The sequence below is a fragment of the Penicillium hordei genome (genome assembly GCF_028827395.1).
Source record: "Penicillium hordei strain IBT 12815 chromosome Unknown utg000001l_segment0_segment0, whole genome shotgun sequence".
In the NCBI taxonomy this organism is placed as follows: domain Eukaryota; kingdom Fungi; phylum Ascomycota; class Eurotiomycetes; order Eurotiales; family Aspergillaceae; genus Penicillium; species Penicillium hordei.
Window position 1 is genome coordinate 8121974 of NW_026623142.1, and position 19590 is coordinate 8141563.

The window sequence follows — 19590 nt, forward strand, 5'->3', positions numbered from 1 at the left end:
AACTTTGTGCACTACACTAAAAGTACCTGTAAATAGCCGATAGTCTACGGACCCTGCTGGAATCGACAATCACATGTGCTTTTTTATACAGGGGCGCTTGGCCAATCACGCACCGCTATAGCTGACATCACGTGTCGCTTTGCCAAGACCGCCAAGCCACAGCGCCACACCCCCAATCCCGCTGCCTTCGCCTTGATCGACCTTTAATTCCTCAAATAGCTCTCATCTCTCTGTTAATTCTCTTTCATAATTGTGTGCCAGCTTTTTCACATCTCGCAATCACCATGGCCTTTTGTATTACCTTCGGAACGCATGGTAAGTCCTCTTGTTTTGACCCAGAAACCAGAGTGGACCCTGTCCCAGGAGTTATATTAGGTGACGGGTATCGCATCCGTACTGTCGACGTTTCGAACATAACCTGTCATACATACTGAGCGAGATACTGACGATAAATACAGAGTTCTCTTCTCAGCTAGAGGGCTATGAGCATGTTCGCGCATACTGCTACAACTGTAAGTTCTGACGTCAGTGATCTATTGGCCCTGTGATGGTTTGTTGATTCTCCACTTTTAGGCCAACATTGGAATGGTCACTGCATCACCCGATGGTATGTTTATGCCCCAAAGTACCCAATCGGGGTAGATTGAACTTATCTAATGCTTCTTCAAGGCCATTTTTCACTATCTGCTTCATCGTGAGTTCATGCTCGGCTGAACATCGTCCTAAGAAACAGCTCTAGATATCTAACCTTTACCTCCCTGCAGCCATTGATTCCCCTTGCTATGCACAAGTACAAGGTAAATTAGCTTCGATCAATCACGTCTTGGCTCTGTTGTTAACGTACTATATAGGAGGTCCAATGCTACACATGCCGTTTTACACAAGACCTACGGTAGGCTCTACTCCGGAATAATCAGATATCATCAGCTTGGTAAGCTTGATAATGGTACTAATAATGACTACATCAGTGACCGGCCTGACATCACGCCTGACACACGACCTCCGGCAGGCATGCAATATGGCATACAGCCGCCCCCTCAAGCCCAAGGAGGCTGGCAGCAACAGCCTCCTCTGCAAGCTCCTCCCCAAGCACAGGGTGGACTTGGATACAAATGAGTTTCTCAGGATGTTCAAATTGCACTAGCATGATGACGCAGCAACTTTTACGGGGGTGGGAGGCAGAATGAGGGTGTAATAAGAGACGCATGTTGCGGCTTAATACCGGGGGTTTACCCTTTGGCGTTGGGTATTTTGTTTTTATTTGCTATCGAATCTCGAACTTTTATTTGATCAGCCTAGCATTTTTTTGTTCCTCGCAATGAATACACATGGTTGTTATAGAATACTGGCTTGCTACCACGGACTATCTACCATGATTGGAACATATAATGATTAAGTGGATGAATTTCAAATTCAGATAAACTAGCAAGTAGGGGTATATGTAGCCGTAAACAAGATATTAAACCAAGACCAAGGCGTAAAGAAATAGCCCGGTAAAAGGTAGCACCATCAAGAACCTCAAACCTCCCTCTCCGAGGCCTTCTTATCCTTCTCCCCCAAATCCGTCGGTGTAGCAACCCCAGAAGGCGTAGCCACATCATCAGCCCCAGTCTTCGTACCCCGATAAACCTTAGGCTTCTTTCCCACAAGATCAAGCGACATCATCCGCACAACACGAATAATACTCGTCCGTCCCTCGTACAACGGGAACACCACAACACCAAACAGGGTAAAGAACAACCAAATAATTCCAACAACAACCCAACCAGTGAAGAACTTCTTGCTGAACACATACGACGATCCGTACATCGGGATCGGCCAGAGGATGAGGAAGGCAAATGCCATGAAGACTGTCAACGTGCGCGCGTAGAGTGCCGAACGGTTGAGCAGACGTTCTTCTTCTTCGCTCTCATCTTGCGAGGGACCCGTCTCACCTGGAACTAGTTCCAGGTCGACGTGGGCTTCGGCGGCGACTTCTGTGTCATCGACTTTGCGGATTGCGCGCATGGATTCGTAGTCGTAGTTTTGGGGGCCGAAGACGTAGGTGAAGAGTGGGACGAAGACTACTGGGCTGAGAAGGGCGGCAACATTGCCGGCGAGCATGGGGTAACTGGGCCAGTTTGTTAGATTTGGGTCTGCAGTATGATTATTAGGACGGGAATACTTACTTGGCACCGGTGGTGTCGACTGTTAGGGTTCCGTATTGCTTCTTAGCAGTAACTAGCCAGGCAATGAGGGAGACTGCAAGACCGAGGGGTGGTGAACAGGCTGCTGCGATACGATTCTGGCCCTTCCAGAGGAGGGTCATTGCACCTGGGAAGACGGCCGAAGAGATGATCACACCCATCAGCAGGTAGAGATATCCCATGCCGATGCCAGCGTAGTAGAGACCGGTCGCAAAGCCGGCCATGATGATTGAGTAGACGACGCAGGACATGTGCGAAATCCAGACCAGTCTCTTGCCCTTGGCGCTTGGGTTGATGTAGGCCGCGTAGATATCGTAGGTGAAGATTGAAGAGACGGCGATCAGCTGCGCCGAGAATGCGGATGTCACAGCCATGAAGATCATCAGTGTTGTGGCGACAGCACCGCTGTAGCCGAGCAGCTTGACAGCTGCGAAGGGGAGCACTAGTCCGGCGGTCACGTCGTCAGAGCTCATGCGATTCGAGCCCTCTAGTGCCAGCGCGGAGAGACCCATTGTGCTGGCGCATAGCCAGGGAATTGCGAACCAGCAGATACCCCCAATCACGTATCCTGGGAATGCGTGGACGGGGCTGGCGGCGATAGCCTTGTTGTAGTATCCGTTGTCCAAGAACACTGTACCGAAGTTTCCAACCAGGTTGATGATCCAGAAAATGCCACCCTCCTTAGAGCGCATAGTTAGGTAGCTGCCGTCGGCGTTACCCTCAACGGGGTGACGCTGAGAGGCTGCAACTAGTGCATCGTACACCTTTGATGGAGATCCTAGCTCGGCGTTTGTGGCATAAGCGGAAAAGGCGAAGAGGAAGATGACGACCAGGATGACCACGGTGTGCAAGTAATCTGTGATAAAAGTAGCCTTAATACCACCGAAGAGTGTGTATAGTACCACGCCAATCGGGAGCAGGAAGCAGGCTGCCGCAGTGGGCACTCCGGTCAAGGAGGTCATCACGGCCGATCCACCGGTGAGCAGCATTGCAGTAACCAGGATGTTGGTCATCAGGCAGAAGACTATGAACACAATGTGCACAACGGTTCCATAGCGAGCGCGGATGACTTCTAAGAAAGTGTGTGCATTCGGCGCACGGCGTTTGAGCTCGATAGCTAGTGTTGCGAAAAGAAGAATCTGGACAGTGGCGCCTATTGATACACAAAATGTCAGATATAGAACTTTTCGGATTATACTCATATAGTGGGAACTAACCTGATGCGTAGAAAAATGGACCAGAGACGCCGTATTTGTATGCGACTGCAGATGACTGGAGGAGAGTTGCAGCCCATGTCCAACTACTAACAACGGCGGCGGCAACCAGTCCTGATTTGACGGACCGGCCTGCAGTTGAGAACATCTCGGATGTTTGGACTTCATTCTGATAGCTGTATAGGAATATTTCGTCAGCTTATGCGACGATGTCAAATGAAGCATCGAGACGCACCGTTTTAAAGCCCAAGTAATAAATATCATCAGTAGAGCAAAGGCAAAGCCTAGTCCCAGAATAATTCCATATCCAAAACTCGGGGACAAAGGCGCTGTGAAAATAACGCCGTCGGACGACATATCAAAGACGTGTATAACCAGGGACTCAAAAAGGGTATATAGCCAACAACAGAGAGGTAAATGTGAAAGATGTTGGCAATGTGCCTCAAATTGGGAATCAGCCACTAATGCTCCAATTGATATGGGAAGTACGCTTTATACAACTCTCCAATGTTAACTTGGCATATGAAAATATCAAGCTCCCTAGATGCGGAAGATAGCAACCTCATATAGGAACAGCATCAGAAACATAGTACAAACCCCAACTCCGAATTCGCACAAACCCGGGGCAAATCTGGACCAGCATGACGATCGCTGACCTGAGCTTAGATAGGGATGCTGCATTTTGATTGTCAGATAAGGGTATGCTCTCGTAATGCCATGGCGCACATGGCAGGGATGTGGACCTGCTAGGTACGCCACTAGAATTAGAGAAGCAACATCTCAATGGAGAACTGCGCGGGGATTTTCGAAGAGCGGGTGAAGTAGAAGGAAGTTTTTCACCGAGGGTATACACGTCGTCGGTCATTGGTTGATGCTGGCTGTTATCAGTTACCCTTTTAGGGTACTGCGGTTGGGTGGTTGTGATTGGCTGGAGAAGATCTAAGATAAGACATTACCAGTCGGCAAACTCGCACTTCGCACTAGACACTAGACGGTTGGAGTTTACCTGTGAGACTGCCAGTGCACATAGATTTGCCGATGTAGGTGGGAAATATCGGAATGTCCCGGCTCCAAAGAAGCTTAGGGCTGGTCAAGATATGCTTGGCAGTGAAGGTTACTCATTCTTATTATAATATTTTCAGATCCACTATCTCCCCATGTCCACTTTAAATTCTGTTAAACGTTATATTATTACCTAGCTTAATCAGACCGTCTGGATTTAGCCTTGGCGTGAGCAAAGGGTAAATTAAATTCGTTATCAACGACCTTAGTCTGTAGGCCGCTTATCCTCATCCTGCCTAGACTGTATCATCAAGCCATAAACTTTTAATACACCCTTTGTATACTTGTTAAACTGTGGGAATTGAAAATTATACGAATCTATCTCTTTTGAGGGGGGTTACTTGGTACCTTTGCGCGCCTGGTGTGGATATATATATATATAGATATAGGGTGTGGAGCTATGCACGTGGAATATAGCCTTGAAATTTATAATCGACGGATTATAAGTACGAGAAAAAGAACTAGGAAAATGCTATGCATAATATACTTACTCCATAGTGCAGGCTACACAACCAAATCGACGAAAAAGACCACTATATGAAGAAAGTTGGGGATTATATTCCAACTCTAGATTGTAGCTTAATCCAAGATCGGTCCAAGGTACATAGGAGATAAGGTTGTCAACAAATTCTGAATTCTAAATCGTCTGTGAAGCAAGGGCCAGGGGTTGGCCTTGGTGCGTGAACTATGGCATGGCCCGGAGCCCCTAGTTTCTTCATCCATCGACGCTTGCGGTCATCTTCGCGGGCTTTCTACTCGATAACTACATTTGCAGCAACCGTATCACCACTAGGGTCCACAACTCGCTGCCGTGTTTTTGATAGATGGACGCTATAGGGAGGGAGAAGGTGTTATTATATATCATAGAAAGGCGTTGTGGAGTGTTGTATAGTGACTACAGTTTCGCGGGTAGTTAGACTCCGTAGATAGCTCTATAAGTGCCTGGTCTCCCACAGCGCCGTTCGCATTCCTCTGTTGGCCATTCCTATAAAACCCCCATGTTCCTCAGAATAAAAGTTCATCCCTGTCTTCATCCCTTAGCTTTATTTATACTCCTCGCTATAAACAGTTATATCTCTATCCACCACCTTTTTCAGCCCGAAATTTCTTGCTTCATCCCACATCACTATTCTTCTATGCTCATCAAGTTATAGTGGAATACCCATTTTCTGGGCTGTGCTATTGGCCCTTGTTCCGTTGAATAACCTCCAGCCACCGATGGCAATGGAGTATCTCTCACTGCTTATGTATGATACTCAACTGTCGAATACTAAGTCGAGTACATGAGTTTTAGGTATAATACCCAGTTCCAATCATCTAATCAACACTAGTAAGCTGGCAAGCAGGGTCCACGTGGGGGTGGGTTATGGTGACACTAAACTTGTTCTTGATTTGATTTTGCTTCACCCGGACACTATTATTTCCAGATTTGTTCCAGCTCTCCAGCTCTCCACTACCCTCTCAAACCAATCTCATTGCGTTTCCACGCCGTCCATCATGTCTTATCAACCAGTCAATCCGCCCGTCGTTGCAGGACCATGATGCCCTGAGAAAAAAAAAGTTCGAAGAAAAGGCGGCCTCTATCCTGGATGGGCTAGAATCGAAAAGCCAGGTCTCTTATTACTGTGATGCCCTCCGTGAACTTGGCGTTCTTCTCCACTATGCCGATCTCACAGAGGATGCTATTTCGACTGACTAAGAATTCCTCGACTTTAAGCTTTTATCCAACATAGAATACAGCACGACAAAATCGACAGCCCTAGGATCCCCAAACACTTGCGCCATCACTATGACGGTTTTGACGTGGCCTTTCATTGGCCTACGTCATGGTCACTATCAGACACCGAACTCATGTATGAAAGGCCTTCCAAATCGTCAGATACATCGACACCCCCATAGACTACTCCAGGAAAGACGACGTTGTGCAGTGGTGGCCGGTGTGAGGAAGATACAATTGGCTATAGGATTACCTAGAACGGAAGGTCTGAAGCTAAATTGAACTGACGGTTACCGTGATGGTCAGGATATGAGCAAACGGATGTTTACTAGCGAGTCACCAGGCCCATATAGAAGATAAAAGTACGTTGGCGGTGAATATAAAGGAAAAGGTAGCGATGAATGTGTGGAGTGGAAGTAAAGGCAAAAAAAGGCACATAACTCTCCCCATGCTCCCACTCTCTCATTCACTCCCAAATCCATTGTCTTATATTGCGATGAGTGCCTTGGAGCAGTATCGTTGCTGCCGGCTGCAGTTCCATGACCCGTACGCACATCGTGCATTGCATGTGTTGCTCTGGCGCCTAGATCGGGAGAATGAGAGCAGCAGTGTACCTCCAGCCCACGACAGCCCTCGATAGCGTCACCGTCTTTGGCCTCAATACGCAATTCGGTTAGGTCGATTTCGGTATCATCGGCGCTAGTGCAACAACTTTTACAAATACAACGTGTACAAAGCTGGACGGATTTGATAAAGCCACACAAACGGGAACGGGGACGACCACATTCCCACTGGATACGAGAAAGCACCAATCTAGATTTGAACATGAACAGCAACTTGTGGAATGAAAACTTTCCTTGCGAAGACACATGCCCCATATGGAGATGTTTGATGTTAGAAAAGGACGACGGCAATGTGGTGTGGGAGGGGTTATTCATCTTGGACAAGCCTTGTTATCCAGGCTGACAATACTGGAGTATTTGCATGGGTGAAATGTCCAGAGCATCATGGTCGAACAGATCATATTACTATTAGATATCAGTTCCGCGCAAATTGCCTCTAGTACAATGAGCTGCGACCCAATGCTTAGCTGCGGATGCCTTCACTAAACCTCTTGATGCTACTGCCTTTCGTCGTTTTCTCGAGAAGCTAGTCCTGGAGGGTACGTGATTACTAAGAACAGAGAGCGATCAATGACTTCGCAACTGCAGGTTTCAGCTTCGTGATCTTTGAGGAAAGGAGGCTTATAAGGAGACCAATTATGTTAATCTGATCGTGAGGTTGTTTGAAATCTCTCATGATTACATGATTCCTCTGCAGTATAAGGGTTCTCACAGTCCTTTCCTTTCCTTCCCTTTTGTATAGTTCTGTGCTGTATAGAATATATCCCTTTGTTCATTACCTGCTGGTGGCAATGGGAGCCAAATGACGGCTTGCCACCTTCAATTGCGTTCGTTTGTCATGAATTAATACATGGATGGGTGGATAGCCCCAGATACACAACACTCTGTGGTTCAATGACAATGGAATGGTAGCTCGGCCCTTCTTCTACAGACACAACTAAGAAACTTTGGATCAGTGTATGTTCGAGTTGTATGAGGAGTACTAGGGAGAGAGGTCGTTCTAGGTGTATCGCCCAAAGCATTGAACGGAGAACAGAGCCTATTCGCCATCCCATGTACTCCGAACCACTCCGAGATTCAGCATCAGCTTTGGTCAAACTGACCAGAAGCTTGATATTCTACAAATATACCAGGAAAGCAAATTCAATGCCAGAATCAGATTCAATCGGGTCTTTATATTGTACAGACAAATGTCCGGATAGAACAGACACCACCCATGTTTCAGTCCAAGCTGCCACAGCCACAGCCCATTCCAGCGCATGATATCGCCAGGAAAAGAGCCAATGGACATAACAAAGATATATCAAGACGCATACACGACCTGACTAGTTCTACCCAGAATGACCTATACAGCAGATAGGTCGATGAGTAACTCTCTTTTGCAACGCAAATGAAAACACCACACATCAAAATGAAAACGGAAACGGAAACGAAAACAGAATCACGCCAGTTGTTTCGGAAGGGTTGATTTGGTTCCAGCGCCACCAACGAGAAATGGCCCAAGGGTCACGGGGTATAGGAGTGCGTAAGTGAGACGGTAGGGGAGGAAGATTTGAGGTCAGGAAGCACGCAGTCAACGCCCGGGATAGACAAATAGTACACAACATTGTTATCTGACGGGATCAACTGCGCAATTAAGCTGATGAAGTGCCTAAGCAGAGAACTTGCGGGTGATCTTGGCGATGACTAGAGAGAAGAAAGGAATTAGCAACCAATAATCCAACCACAACTTCAAATATCCATCCCATCTCCAGTAATGAATTCTTACCGTGAAGACCAACAACTGAGAAAATGAATCCCAGACTCAGGACGAGGACAACAACGGGGTCAACGCGCAGACCGGGGCTCTCATCGGTGTAGAGCTTGAGCATGGTTCCGGACGAGCCACCGGCGCCGGCAGAGCGGGTGGAGCTGGGACGGGCATTGCGCAGAGTCTCCTTGTGGTCGGCAGTGGCACGGCGGCGCATGGCAGCACGAGGACCGCCGGGGGTCGAGGGAGAGGAGGGACGGCCGACGGAGGTACCGCTGGCTGCGGCGGCACCGGACTTTGAGTCAGGGCCGGACTCGGCACCTGAGGTGAGGGGAGAGGCTGGGCGGGGGGAAGCCTGGTGGTGCATTGTGTTAGTTGTGGGATTGAGGGATTGAGGAATTGACTAGAGGGTTCGCAATGGGTTGTTGCGTTGGCAGTGGATGGGGCAAGCTGGCTTGATCGTCGGATGAACGGTTGATGGGGCTCGGGTTTGGGGTAGATGGGCTTACCATTGTGATTGATTGGGAGTGGAAGGGTGTAAAGAGAGAAAAAAAGGTATTAAAAGGAAAATGGAAATGCAGTTCAAGAAAGGAAAGGAGGAGCTTGAGAGAGTCTGAAAGGAGGTTTGCGGAGTTGAGGCCACGATCGCGGTTTCTTGGGTAATACCGTATTTGACTTGTCAACCCCGGCAGTTGGGGGCGAATTGGGTGATAATTACCAGTATTTACAGTACATAATAATCCACCAATCAGAACGACTCGGCGCACATTACTGCAATAGCGTAACTCATCTACGAGACATTCGTTAGCGAGTAAGTTGATTCAGTGTAATTATATGTACGAATGCGTTACAATTTTTGACATACAGAAATGGCAGTGGGCAACAATACTCATTTTCAAATACCACCGCTACCCAGTGTCCCTACAAGGTACTAACAATGATGTGTGATATGGAATCAATCAATTCTATAAATATAGCTACTAAAATACCATCCACGTGTCTAGTCCATTGAATTAATAAGAAAGACTAGCTCACATTAATCGGAAAAAGCATTGATGGCTGTCGTAAGACATGAAGAACACCTCCGGGAATCAAATCATCCAGATAACGCCGTCGGTGCACTCGTGTAGGAGGGGTATGAGATATGGGGTATGGATATGAACATGTAAAGGGAATCAAGGAAAGTAAAATCACAGGAATTTTTGACAGCTCAGAGCCAGAAAAGATGGGAGATGGTGGGCAGAGCACATTCGACGGGGATGAGGTATGATACTGAGGCGAAAGCCCAGAAGAAAACAAAATGCGTAAAGAGATCAGGCTAAATTTCAAGGTGTCCACACAGACACGAAGTTCACAGATTAGAAAAAGACAGACGCCCCAAAATTCAACGCCCCGGGAAATTACTTATAGAAACACCACCCTTTGTTCGCACCGGGTGATTAATCAATCATCATCCGTGATGGTACTTGGGTAAGGTTTGAAGAGAGCTCGGTTGTCTTTTCTGCTTCCTTGTTCTTCTTCTTGTTGATGTGGGGCTTCAAACCGCGGTTGAAGTTGTGGGCGCACAGGCAGGCGTTAACGATAGTGATCACAATCAAGATGATGGTGATGATGGCGAAGAAGGTCATCGATGGTCGAGCGGGTAGGTATTTGAAGTAAGTCAGCGCGGAGTACATCCGGAACAGCTTGAAGCAGAAATATCCCATCGCGGCGAATAAGAGGAGCTGGTAAGATGGTTAGAAGCCAGATCGACATTGCTGGTATTTTCGACTTACAATGATAATGATCATGCCAACCATGGTTTCTCGGCGCACGAACCAGGCGCCACAGACCAAAATGAGAATGGTCACGGGGATGGCAGCCACAGTAAGCGCAAATTCAGCATCCATGCTGGCCGAGGAGACCAAGACGAGGAACTGCACCGTAAAGCCCAGGAAGAAAAAGAAATCGAATTTCAAGAGAGCGATATAGATCTGTTTTGTGAGTGGTTAGTCGTGTTGCGGATGGGGAGGTCGAACGAAACACGAACCTGATAGGTAAGGTAACGACGCTTCATTTGCAGATCGGCACTGATATGCTTGTAGATTGTCCATGCAAACTCGTCGTAGAGTTTATAGGCCACGAAAGTGATCAATAATGTCCCCAATGCCACAATGCATGGAATGATGATTAGGAACGGCTCGGACTGAGCCCAGACAATCGGACTGATCATATTCATCAAGGCCAAGGTAGAGACAGCCTCTCGAATTTGTTTCACTTGAACAGCGCCGTAAATCAGGAGACCAACATTGCAGAGACACAGTCCGATGACTTGAATTGTATTTTTCATGCGCAGAGCATCATACACCAGCACAAGTTCGTAGAGGAAACCGAAACCGTATAGGGCGAGGAACGTAGGGATAGTTTTCGAAGCGGGACTAGTGTTTGGGATTTCTTGGATTTGGAAATTTGCGAAGATGTAACTAGAAAAACAACGAGGTTAATGGTTGCGTTCCGATGTCCGCTTCGGCGGAGTTCCATACCTTTCAAGGCTGAGTGTTACGACTGTTTGGACGAGTGTGACGATCGCAAAGGACCACGTCCAATGTGTATTTGGGAGATAGCACATCCTGGTTTTATTGGTTGAAGCCGTGACATTAGAGTATCCCTCTCTTGCGCGAAAACCTCCTGGCCCTCGTCGAAAGGCGGGATCGAAAGACCCCCCTAGGAGAGAAGCGCGCGACCCGTGTGAAGGAATCTTGCCGAGAGGCTCCGTGGTGGAGCTCAAGTCGGCGGAATGCTGAGGGAAAGACACGATGGCAGTGTGACCACCTGACGGTGGCTTTCTCTTTTATAAGACCGGTGGGAAATAGGCCCGATACGGGGGGAAGGGGCAGATCGAAATAACCGGAGGCTCGTGTGCTTGTTGTGGCTTGGCAATTTAGTTGGCCTCAAGCCGGGATTCGTCAGGAGACGTGATTTAACGCAGGTCTCAACAGGGGCATGCGACCGTCAAGCAGACTGCTCGAACCGGTTGAGTCGAATTAAAGATAGACGATGATTTCTTTTTATTCCGTTTGTTGTTTTCTTTTTTTTTATAATCCCGCGGTGTTCCGAATTGTCAGGTGGGGTGTGGAGAGAATGTGTATGCAGCGACCGTACAGTGTCAAATGCAACCCTTGTACAAAGAAAGGGAGGGAAAAAGGAACGAGTGACAGAAAAAGAAAGTTGAAGAAGGAAAAGAAGGACCAGAGGATTCGAGACGGGAAAGTAGGGGCACATCTGGGGTTCAGAGTTGTCCACATACCATGGGGCGGGTCACACATTACGCAGTATGCAGGCTCCTACGATGTACCTACACTATGGAGTACACCCGTAACCGTACTGGAAGTACGAAAAGTACAAATTGGGAGTCCTGCTTACTACAAGGATTCTAGACACTCCGTAGAGTCCCTGAAAAGGTAGTTTCTCCAACCCGGACGAAGCCACACTATTTTTGCCAACGCCTTTTTTTCTCCTGATTCGAAGCCTAGTGGAGTAGACCCCATCGACATGCGACAGGTACCAAACTTAGCCGAGTCTGGACTCTCTCTTGTTTTTTTTTTATTGAATTTTTTTTATATATATATATATATTCTTCTCTTATTTTTGTGTCTTACGTATATCAATAATCTTCTGGTTCGTCGAATTTATCGGTGAAGAGAGAACACCTATATTCTTAAACAGGTTCAACACCTTACGGCTGTCGCCTAGGCGGGCCCCCGCCGGCCGCCCGGCCCATTTGACTTACTTAATCCTGTCAGTGGTGGAGTAGGTAATTAACTAGGTAAGTCTGTACCCTCCAGGGCTGATCTAAGGCCAACTTAACTTGTTACACTGGCCTGTCAATTAGTCCAAGCCACATTGAGCCCTATCCCCAGAAAGTAATATGGAGGTGAGGCTGTGAAACATCCATGCTGTAATACCATATGGAGAGCTGGAATCCGACCCGACCAATGTGGCTGAGACAAGAGGTGGCTGAAGCGGTTTAAAGGTTGTCCGAGCCGTGGCCCCTGACCAGGTCATCCTTGGTTCATGCAGGTGTGTTCACACCTGTACCTCGGTACTGAAATATAATTGCATCACCTGTTTGATCTTGTTTTCATCTCCAAGGCTTTATTTTGGTATCTTTATCACCTCATCTTCACTCTCAGCCTAACATTGCCAAAGCCAAGTGCTTCCCCATGTAAAACCCGAAGGCAATGCGTCCACCGGGATAGGCCCCAATGTGTGCAAACCATACTTTGCAACGAGAAGGCCAAGGCCCATATCCATCGTATCATAGTGGGTCAAAGTCTACCATCGTTCGAGATTCTTAGGTCCAGACCAGATGACTTGTATAAAGTCGGATAAATGATGCGTTAATCAATGCCGACACATCCCCAACCCAATCGAAGCATCTATGCACCCACATCGATAACCGTAGTCTAGAACATGATTGTCTCCAATCCATGCTCCAGAATTGCCCCACAACAACCATAAACGAGTGACGAGTTTTCTGATCTGGGTACCGGTAACATCTAGACAAAACTGGCCAGCCAAATCGCAAAGGACCTTTTGGAAGAGAGGCACTGGATCGGGTACACAGCGCCAGATCCTATCAACAGAAAAGCCCCCTAAGCTTACCCGAGCCAAACTCTCACTTACGTGTTGCGCTAAACCTGGTTCGCGCGGCTAGGCGACCAACGAACCACAATAGCCCGTTTGTAATTTCTCTCAGGATAGTTAATAAGATCGTCACTACCTATGTCAGTACCGAGGACCCGAATTTAAGAAGCTATCCACTATAGAAAACCAGCTCAGGACTAGCTTATACACCTAAGCATAATATATGTGAACCCATAGCTTCTCTCTTAGTCCCACTGCTAGGCTATTAGTTTGACCCAACGCACCATCCATCGATTATTATACTAGCATGGTTCATGCAGCTTTTAGGGATCAACGCAAAATAGATCTGAAGTGTTTCGTGATTTCGATTTTGGCCTCGGCTGCAGCCGCAGACCTCATGTCCGAGAGCTTGTTTGGTAACGTCCATGGCACCATGTGCATCGGACAGATCTTCGAATGGAGTTATAGATATCCAACACCTAAAGTAACCTCCGGTGGATAATGGCTTTACTTACTGGGTTCACCTTCCCTATTTACTCAGTCTGTTATAGAAAGAGTCTTTATCTTCCCTCTGGCATACGTTCTAGATATGAACGCCACGCAGGATTGGGACAGAGATGAGTAAGGAGCAGAATGATGCCTATAAGGAACAGTCAGTTTTTCGGAAATCCTGCCATCTCCTCATATTTCCCTTTTTAGTTCAAAGTCTCAAATCTTATCGCAACCTAAGCCTAGTCCGGAGGTCCGTTGGTCGCCCTTCCCCGCACTGCGATAGCGATGATATCGGCAAATCCTAACCGTTTGAGCATAGACTATCAAATCTCCAACTTAATGTCTATTATCTAATGGGAATTGCAGATCCTTCAATCGTATCTAAGTTATAAATAAGCATATGATTGCCTATTCGCTATTCTTCAAGACAGACCTTTCATCATCTGGACTCTGATACGACAACAATATGCTGTCTTTGTGGGCTGGGGTAATCTTCCTTTGCGGGTGCATTGTAATCTTCGGATTCCTTTCGCCGTTGTCTACAATTCCAGGCCCGTGGTATACTCGATTTACAAGCTTTTGGATTAAGTATCAGGAGTTTACTGCAAATCGACGAGAATCGGTCCACCGCTTGCATAAGATCTATGGCCCTGTTGTCCGGCTAAGCCCTAACGAACTATCATTTACCAGCCTGGAGGCGATTAAAGAGATCTATGCGTCCGGGGGCAGTGGGTATGACAAGACCGAGTACTATGACCTTTTCAGGCAGTTCAGGATTAAGTAAGTATTTGCACCGGAGAAACAGTTGGCAAAGGCTAAACCAGGATTAGGACAATGTTTTCTACTTTATTGAAAGACGAGGTACTTGCTCCTACTATAAATGAAATACTCGAACGCTAATATCCACCAGCATAGCAAAAGAAAACGTATCTTTGCCGATAGATACGCCATGACTAATATTATGAAAGAAAAGCCTATGGCTGTTATCCACGAACGGGCCATGACGTTTGTATCTAAGTGCGTCGAGGCTGGCCAAAAGAGTGTAGATGTTTACGTGAGTTGTCGAGAACATTGCATCCAACATGGGTAATGCTAACCTTCTTAGTCTTTGCTTCACTGCTATGCCCTGGACTGCGTTACTCACTTCATGTTCAGCCCCTGTGGTCTCAAATCTCTCAATGTAGCGGAAGACTACGACATCATGCACGAACTGACATATCACCAAAGTCTCCAAAGTAGGCACAGCCTAATTTTCTATACTCCCATGATCAATAATACTAAAAGAAAAACAGAAAACCTTCTGGAGTACTACCTCCCTTTATTAGCACCATATTTCCCCAAATTCCTCCACGCCCGCAGCTCCCCAAAAGCAAACCAATACGTGATAGACATGGCCGCCCAAACCGGTCTCGACGGTCACTCCCTAATGGAAAAACTCAAGCGCAAAGAATCAAACCTGGAACTAATGCAGGCCGCCGCAGAGTGCAAAGACCACATGGCAGCCGGCATTGACACAACAGGCGATGGTCTGTGTTTCTTAATGTGGGAGCTCTCACAACCTCAGAACCTCTGTTTCCAGGACAAACTTTACAAAGAGCTTACAGCTGCGCCGGCCAATGCACCCTTGGATAGCTATGTGTATCTCGATGCTGTCATTAAAGAGGCGCTGCGGTGTGCACCGCCTATTCCGATGTCGCTGCCTCGCTATGTACCTGCTGGTGGAAGGGAGATCGATGGGTTCGCCGTTCCGGGGAATACTATTGTTAGCTGTCAGCCTTATTCGGTACATCGGGTGAATGATAATGACTTCCCTGAGCCTGATCGTTTCAATCCTGATCGCTGGCTTGTTGAGGAGGGAGCTGCTGAGCGGAATAGGCTCTTCTTTTCTTTTGCTACAGGTGGGAGGGGGTGTACGGGGAAAAAGTGAGTTGGTTTCTTTTTATTCTTTGGTTACTATTGCTGATTGCTGATATTGTTTAGTCTTGCGTTGGTTGAAATGAAGATGTTGCTTCGGGAAGTGTATTCTCGTTATCGGACGACAGTGGCTTCGGATATGACTGCTTCGATGAAGCTGGAAGATCAGATCATCTCTTCAAGGCCCAAGGGACAGAGTTGTAAGCTGGACTTTGCGGAAATAAAGTGATGTTGGGTGCTCCTAGAGAGGTGGTGTTTAGCTCGCTTTTTTGATGCAAACCAACCCCTTCAGTGAGGTCTAGATTACACCAAATAATATCTGATCACAAGTTGCATGCCCCCAGACAAATTATTTTGCTTCAAGAAGTTGTAACAAGGGCTTCCACCACTTCTCATAAGTGATTGAATCAAAAATGCTGAGAAGTTTCGGCTCAGCCCGGCCACAATTGACTACTTACCCACACAAACATAAAAGACAGTGGGAGCAGCAGCTCTGACACATCGAAACGGGATGAAAAGTGGGGAGAATGGAGAGTTGAAAGTATGCGGACTTCAAAAGATTATTTGCAAGCATTTGCTGACCCTTCTTTAGGCACCGAATATGTTGCCGATATTGAAGACACCGATGTTGATTGGCTATTGGGCGAATCTGAAAACGAAGGCAACGTACCTTGATTTGTATATGTATTTCCCCCCCCTTTTTCTTCTAGGAGCAGAGTAGACGGCATGCGAGAGCGGTTTGATTGCTAGTACTGCGGTAACTTGTTCATTATCTTTTCTAAATAGGGTTTGCAAGATCATCTTCGGTCAATTGATAGAGTTCCTTCCCCAACTCCCCGCTAACTCGATATTTGTCCCCTACTACGGTATTTTCGAGTAATCCGCTGTCCATCCATTTACTTATGATACCGAATAGATCGTCAATCTCAGGATCCAGACGGCCCTCGCGAACAATGTTTCAAAAGCCATCCAGATAAAGTAGCAGTGGACTTCCAGACTGGAAAGCTTCCTGGTCCATAAGGATTAGGCATGTCCTCGTAGAAAGTTTGTGAAATCTAATTGTAAGGCTCTCAATAGTTGTATCCCGTCCACCCTCACGCCATTCCTTATGGTTTTGTTCTTTCGCCTCCGCAAGTTGGGCTTTGAATTCGGGACGTACATAATCAAAATACTCCGGACCACGAAATCGCGGTACCCATTTATCTTCAACTTTCGGAGAAAGTGGACCAGCGACTTCAGGAAGAACTTCGTATATCCGCCGCCAATCCGACCCAAAGTCAAAGTGCTCCGCGTTATCAAGGACAGCCCACCAGGATTCTGCATCAAATGAGCCCGAATCGATCCATATATCCATCAATTCGTCGTGTTTAGCTCGCTTACCTTCTTCGGTGCTGTAGTGTGTACGTAGTAAACAGGGGATGCTTCGTCATGGAACATATTAGCTGCGCGCCACCGAAGGGCGTCCACCCGATAAGGTCGGAGAATAGTGTCGACTTCCTCCACTGTAGGCGCACGAGGCGGAACTGAAAGGCTTTCCCAATCCTCATCTAGCCATTCCATTGGAATAAGATTCAGGTCAAGAAACCCAGCGACTAGTCTTGTTCGCTGCTGATCTGGGGTTGCGGTTGAGGAATAATCCCAGTTTGTCTGTGCGGGGGTTAGTAAAATGCTTGCCAATGAGTTCAGGGGCAAGATACAATGAAGTATTGTTCAACGGCTAGTGTGCCCCAAGGGGGACCAGTCATGTCCTCCATAACAGCCCTGTGGAGAAGATGAGAAGGGAAGAGACAAGAGACGCAGAGAGTTAGAGCGGGGCAACGCCCAGACCCGCGGAGGTACGACCATCCATAGATGTCATTCAGATAACATGTGCAACCTTAGCATTCCTTTGATAGGACAATCTTTCTCTTCAACATTCCTAATCTGGCTTCCCATAACTCTTTATATCTCTTTATATCTATTTAAGATTCTAGCTTCGGCTCCCACCTAATATAGTCAACCACCTCCATCCACCCAAATCCTACACACAATATGGCCAGTATCAAACCCGACCAATCCACCTGTCGCTTCTCCAAGCGAATCTCATTCCGATGGCTCACAACGCCCGCCGAGGAAAAAACCGATACAATCGTGATGTCCGTGAAGGACTGGTACGTTGATCTGCGGATCGAAACGGCAACAGGCAAAATAGACTGGGCGATTGCCGGACAGAGGATTGTAGAGAGCCAGGAGCCTTGTGAGTTAACTACATCTTTTACTAAAAAGATGCATTACATTCAGTGAGACGATCACGAACAACCCTTTAACCAACTCAATAGTGCGGGTGACCTTCTCCCACGAGCTTGACTCTCACAATGCGTTTGAGACTATTGATTGTGGTACTTTCGTACCCTTGCCAAACGGTGATGATCTCGAGATGGGGTCGATGCCTCGTCATGATCTTCCTGGTGCACCTGACAAGGAGTATGAGGAGGTATGGCGGGAGTTGCCATTCAGAGAGGGCCCCGAAGGGCCTAAGAAAGGTCTTTCGTGGGTGCTGGAGTCGGATGATGGAGATCTCGACAGTGGAGAAGGAGACGTGACGGTTACGAAGACTTTTATCGGTCGCATCTGGGGAACGTATTTGGCGCTGAGCCAGACGCAGACTCATACGCGACAGAAGACTGCATCTGGTGAACTGGCTGTTAAGAAGTCGGGCGCTGATGTTAGTGCTAGACGGGAAGAATGGGAATCGGAGTGGAAGGAGAAGTATTTGGTTGGGGAAGCTGCAGGTTCTCTGCCTTCGATGGTGGGTGGGTTTGATGGAGAGGGGGTGGGATCTTGGAGAATACCTGGGGAGAAAGTAGAAGTTCAAGGAAAGGCGTACATCGTTCGAGCTTTTGAGGAAATTTAGTAGCACCAGGGCTTTTTTCGATTACGACCAACATTTGTATACACATATATCCAAGCATAGCTCTGGTGATATCGGATAATTACTATTGGATCTCCCATCTTCAAGGTGTTTCGCCACCTCGCCATTAGACAACGAATTTGGTATAAAAAGAAAAACACACACACCACGCTGTACTCTCATTGTCTGGCCTTGCACTGCATCTAGGTATGCAAGCTATGCATGAAGCGCTGAACAGAGGGGGGAGGTCTAATCCGAGAGTATAAGCTTGAATCAGCCATGACTTGCCCAAAATCAGATCAGACAATACAAAAGCAAAAGCCTTCCAAGGTTTCATCCAGCTTGACACAAAAACAAGCAACATAACCGACCTTCGTAGCATAGGTAACCCAACTCCCAAACCATCTGCCCTATACTTTCCCAAACAGGCCAAGCGCATAGATGACTCATCCCACGTGACAACAATATAAAACCCGCAAACCCACCCAACCACCAAATTTCCTCCCTCAAGCGCCATCCCCACCAATGCTGCGTTTCTTTGCTACACACGGCGAGCCTCACAGCTCGTCCTCGCGACTCTGGGTCCCGCCCAGAGCTTCGCGAGACCCCTTGCAAATGAGAAATTCGGAGGAATCTTCAAACCCCAACCCGCGCCGTCGTTCGTTCGCGCGCGTCGGCGTCGGTCCTGCCCGTGAGGGCCTGGTGTGATCTTAGATCACTTCTTACCCACACTTGCACTTGACATCAGAAACATCGGGGGACGGGGGCTTGCTCCTGGACCCCTTGGGAGAGTCGGTGCGGAGATTGTGTGTGATGACACTTTAGTGCAATACGCAGCATACCTTGCTCTGTTTCTCTTCGGAGAGGCGGATGGTATCATTCGATTCCGATCATTCTGGTGGGGATGGCGCTTCACCTCTTTTTTTCACGGTCAGTTTATGTTTCCTCCCCCTGGTTCTTTTTTGGGGGGTGCCTGGGAAGAGTTTTTTTTGGCGACCTTGCTGATTAGTGGGGTTGTGGACCTTGCGAGGTTCCTTAGGGTCCCTTTGCCTGCGGGCTCGTTAGGTTTCGGTCGCTGGGTTTGGTGTTGAGGTTTTGTGGGGGCTTTATTCAGAG

General features: G+C 47.5%; 8 protein-coding genes across 8 annotated transcripts; 4 read left to right on the forward strand and 4 right to left on the reverse strand.

The window, feature by feature from the left end:
- Positions 1-284: 284 nt before the first annotated feature.
- Positions 285-1116, forward strand: N7537_003096 (rhodopsin family protein; the record flags this gene model as incomplete). The annotated part of the gene is made up of 7 exons (XM_056894154.1): positions 285-315; positions 459-512; positions 574-607; positions 670-694; positions 765-797; positions 852-892; positions 969-1116. 7 exons carry the CDS (start codon positions 285-287, stop codon positions 1114-1116), a joined length of 366 nt encoding a protein of 121 aa, XP_056759149.1.
- A 402-nt stretch (positions 1117-1518) lies between these two features.
- On the reverse strand, positions 1519-3757 carry N7537_003097 (sodium:solute symporter family protein; the record flags this gene model as incomplete). The annotated part of the gene is made up of 4 exons (XM_056894155.1): positions 1519-2110; positions 2169-3339; positions 3404-3576; positions 3636-3757. 4 exons carry the CDS (start codon positions 3755-3757, stop codon positions 1519-1521), a joined length of 2058 nt encoding a protein of 685 aa, XP_056759150.1.
- Positions 3758-8453: 4696 nt separating this feature from the next.
- Positions 8454-8919, reverse strand: N7537_003098 (SEC61-beta family protein; the record flags this gene model as incomplete). The annotated part of the gene is made up of 2 exons (XM_056894156.1): positions 8454-8488; positions 8571-8919. The coding sequence occupies 2 exons, from the start codon at positions 8917-8919 to the stop codon at positions 8454-8456; spliced, it is 384 nt and encodes a 127-aa protein (XP_056759151.1).
- A 1072-nt stretch (positions 8920-9991) lies between these two features.
- N7537_003099 (uncharacterized protein) lies at positions 9992-11160 on the reverse strand (the record flags this gene model as incomplete). Its single annotated transcript, XM_056894157.1, has 4 exons — positions 9992-10276; positions 10328-10525; positions 10582-11014; positions 11075-11160. The coding sequence occupies 4 exons, from the start codon at positions 11158-11160 to the stop codon at positions 9992-9994; spliced, it is 1002 nt and encodes a 333-aa protein (XP_056759152.1).
- Positions 11161-14136: 2976 nt separating this feature from the next.
- Positions 14137-16259, forward strand: N7537_003100 (cytochrome P450; the record flags this gene model as incomplete). Its single annotated transcript, XM_056894158.1, has 8 exons — positions 14137-14450; positions 14501-14531; positions 14581-14724; positions 14776-14905; positions 14963-15593; positions 15651-15784; positions 16060-16125; positions 16177-16259. The coding sequence occupies 8 exons, from the start codon at positions 14137-14139 to the stop codon at positions 16257-16259; spliced, it is 1533 nt and encodes a 510-aa protein (XP_056759153.1).
- Positions 16260-16937: 678 nt separating this feature from the next.
- Positions 16938-17338, reverse strand: N7537_003101 (uncharacterized protein; the record flags this gene model as incomplete). Its single annotated transcript, XM_056894159.1, has 2 exons — positions 16938-17231; positions 17282-17338. 2 exons carry the CDS (start codon positions 17336-17338, stop codon positions 16938-16940), a joined length of 351 nt encoding a protein of 116 aa, XP_056759154.1.
- A 277-nt stretch (positions 17339-17615) lies between these two features.
- N7537_003102 (uncharacterized protein) lies at positions 17616-18477 on the forward strand (the record flags this gene model as incomplete). Its single annotated transcript, XM_056894160.1, has 2 exons — positions 17616-17820; positions 17903-18477. 2 exons carry the CDS (start codon positions 17616-17618, stop codon positions 18475-18477), a joined length of 780 nt encoding a protein of 259 aa, XP_056759155.1.
- A 522-nt stretch (positions 18478-18999) lies between these two features.
- N7537_003103 (uncharacterized protein) lies at positions 19000-19182 on the forward strand (the record flags this gene model as incomplete). Its single annotated transcript, XM_056894161.1, has 1 exon — positions 19000-19182. The coding sequence occupies one exon, from the start codon at positions 19000-19002 to the stop codon at positions 19180-19182; it is 183 nt and encodes a 60-aa protein (XP_056759156.1).
- Between the last annotated feature and the right edge of the window lie 408 nt (positions 19183-19590).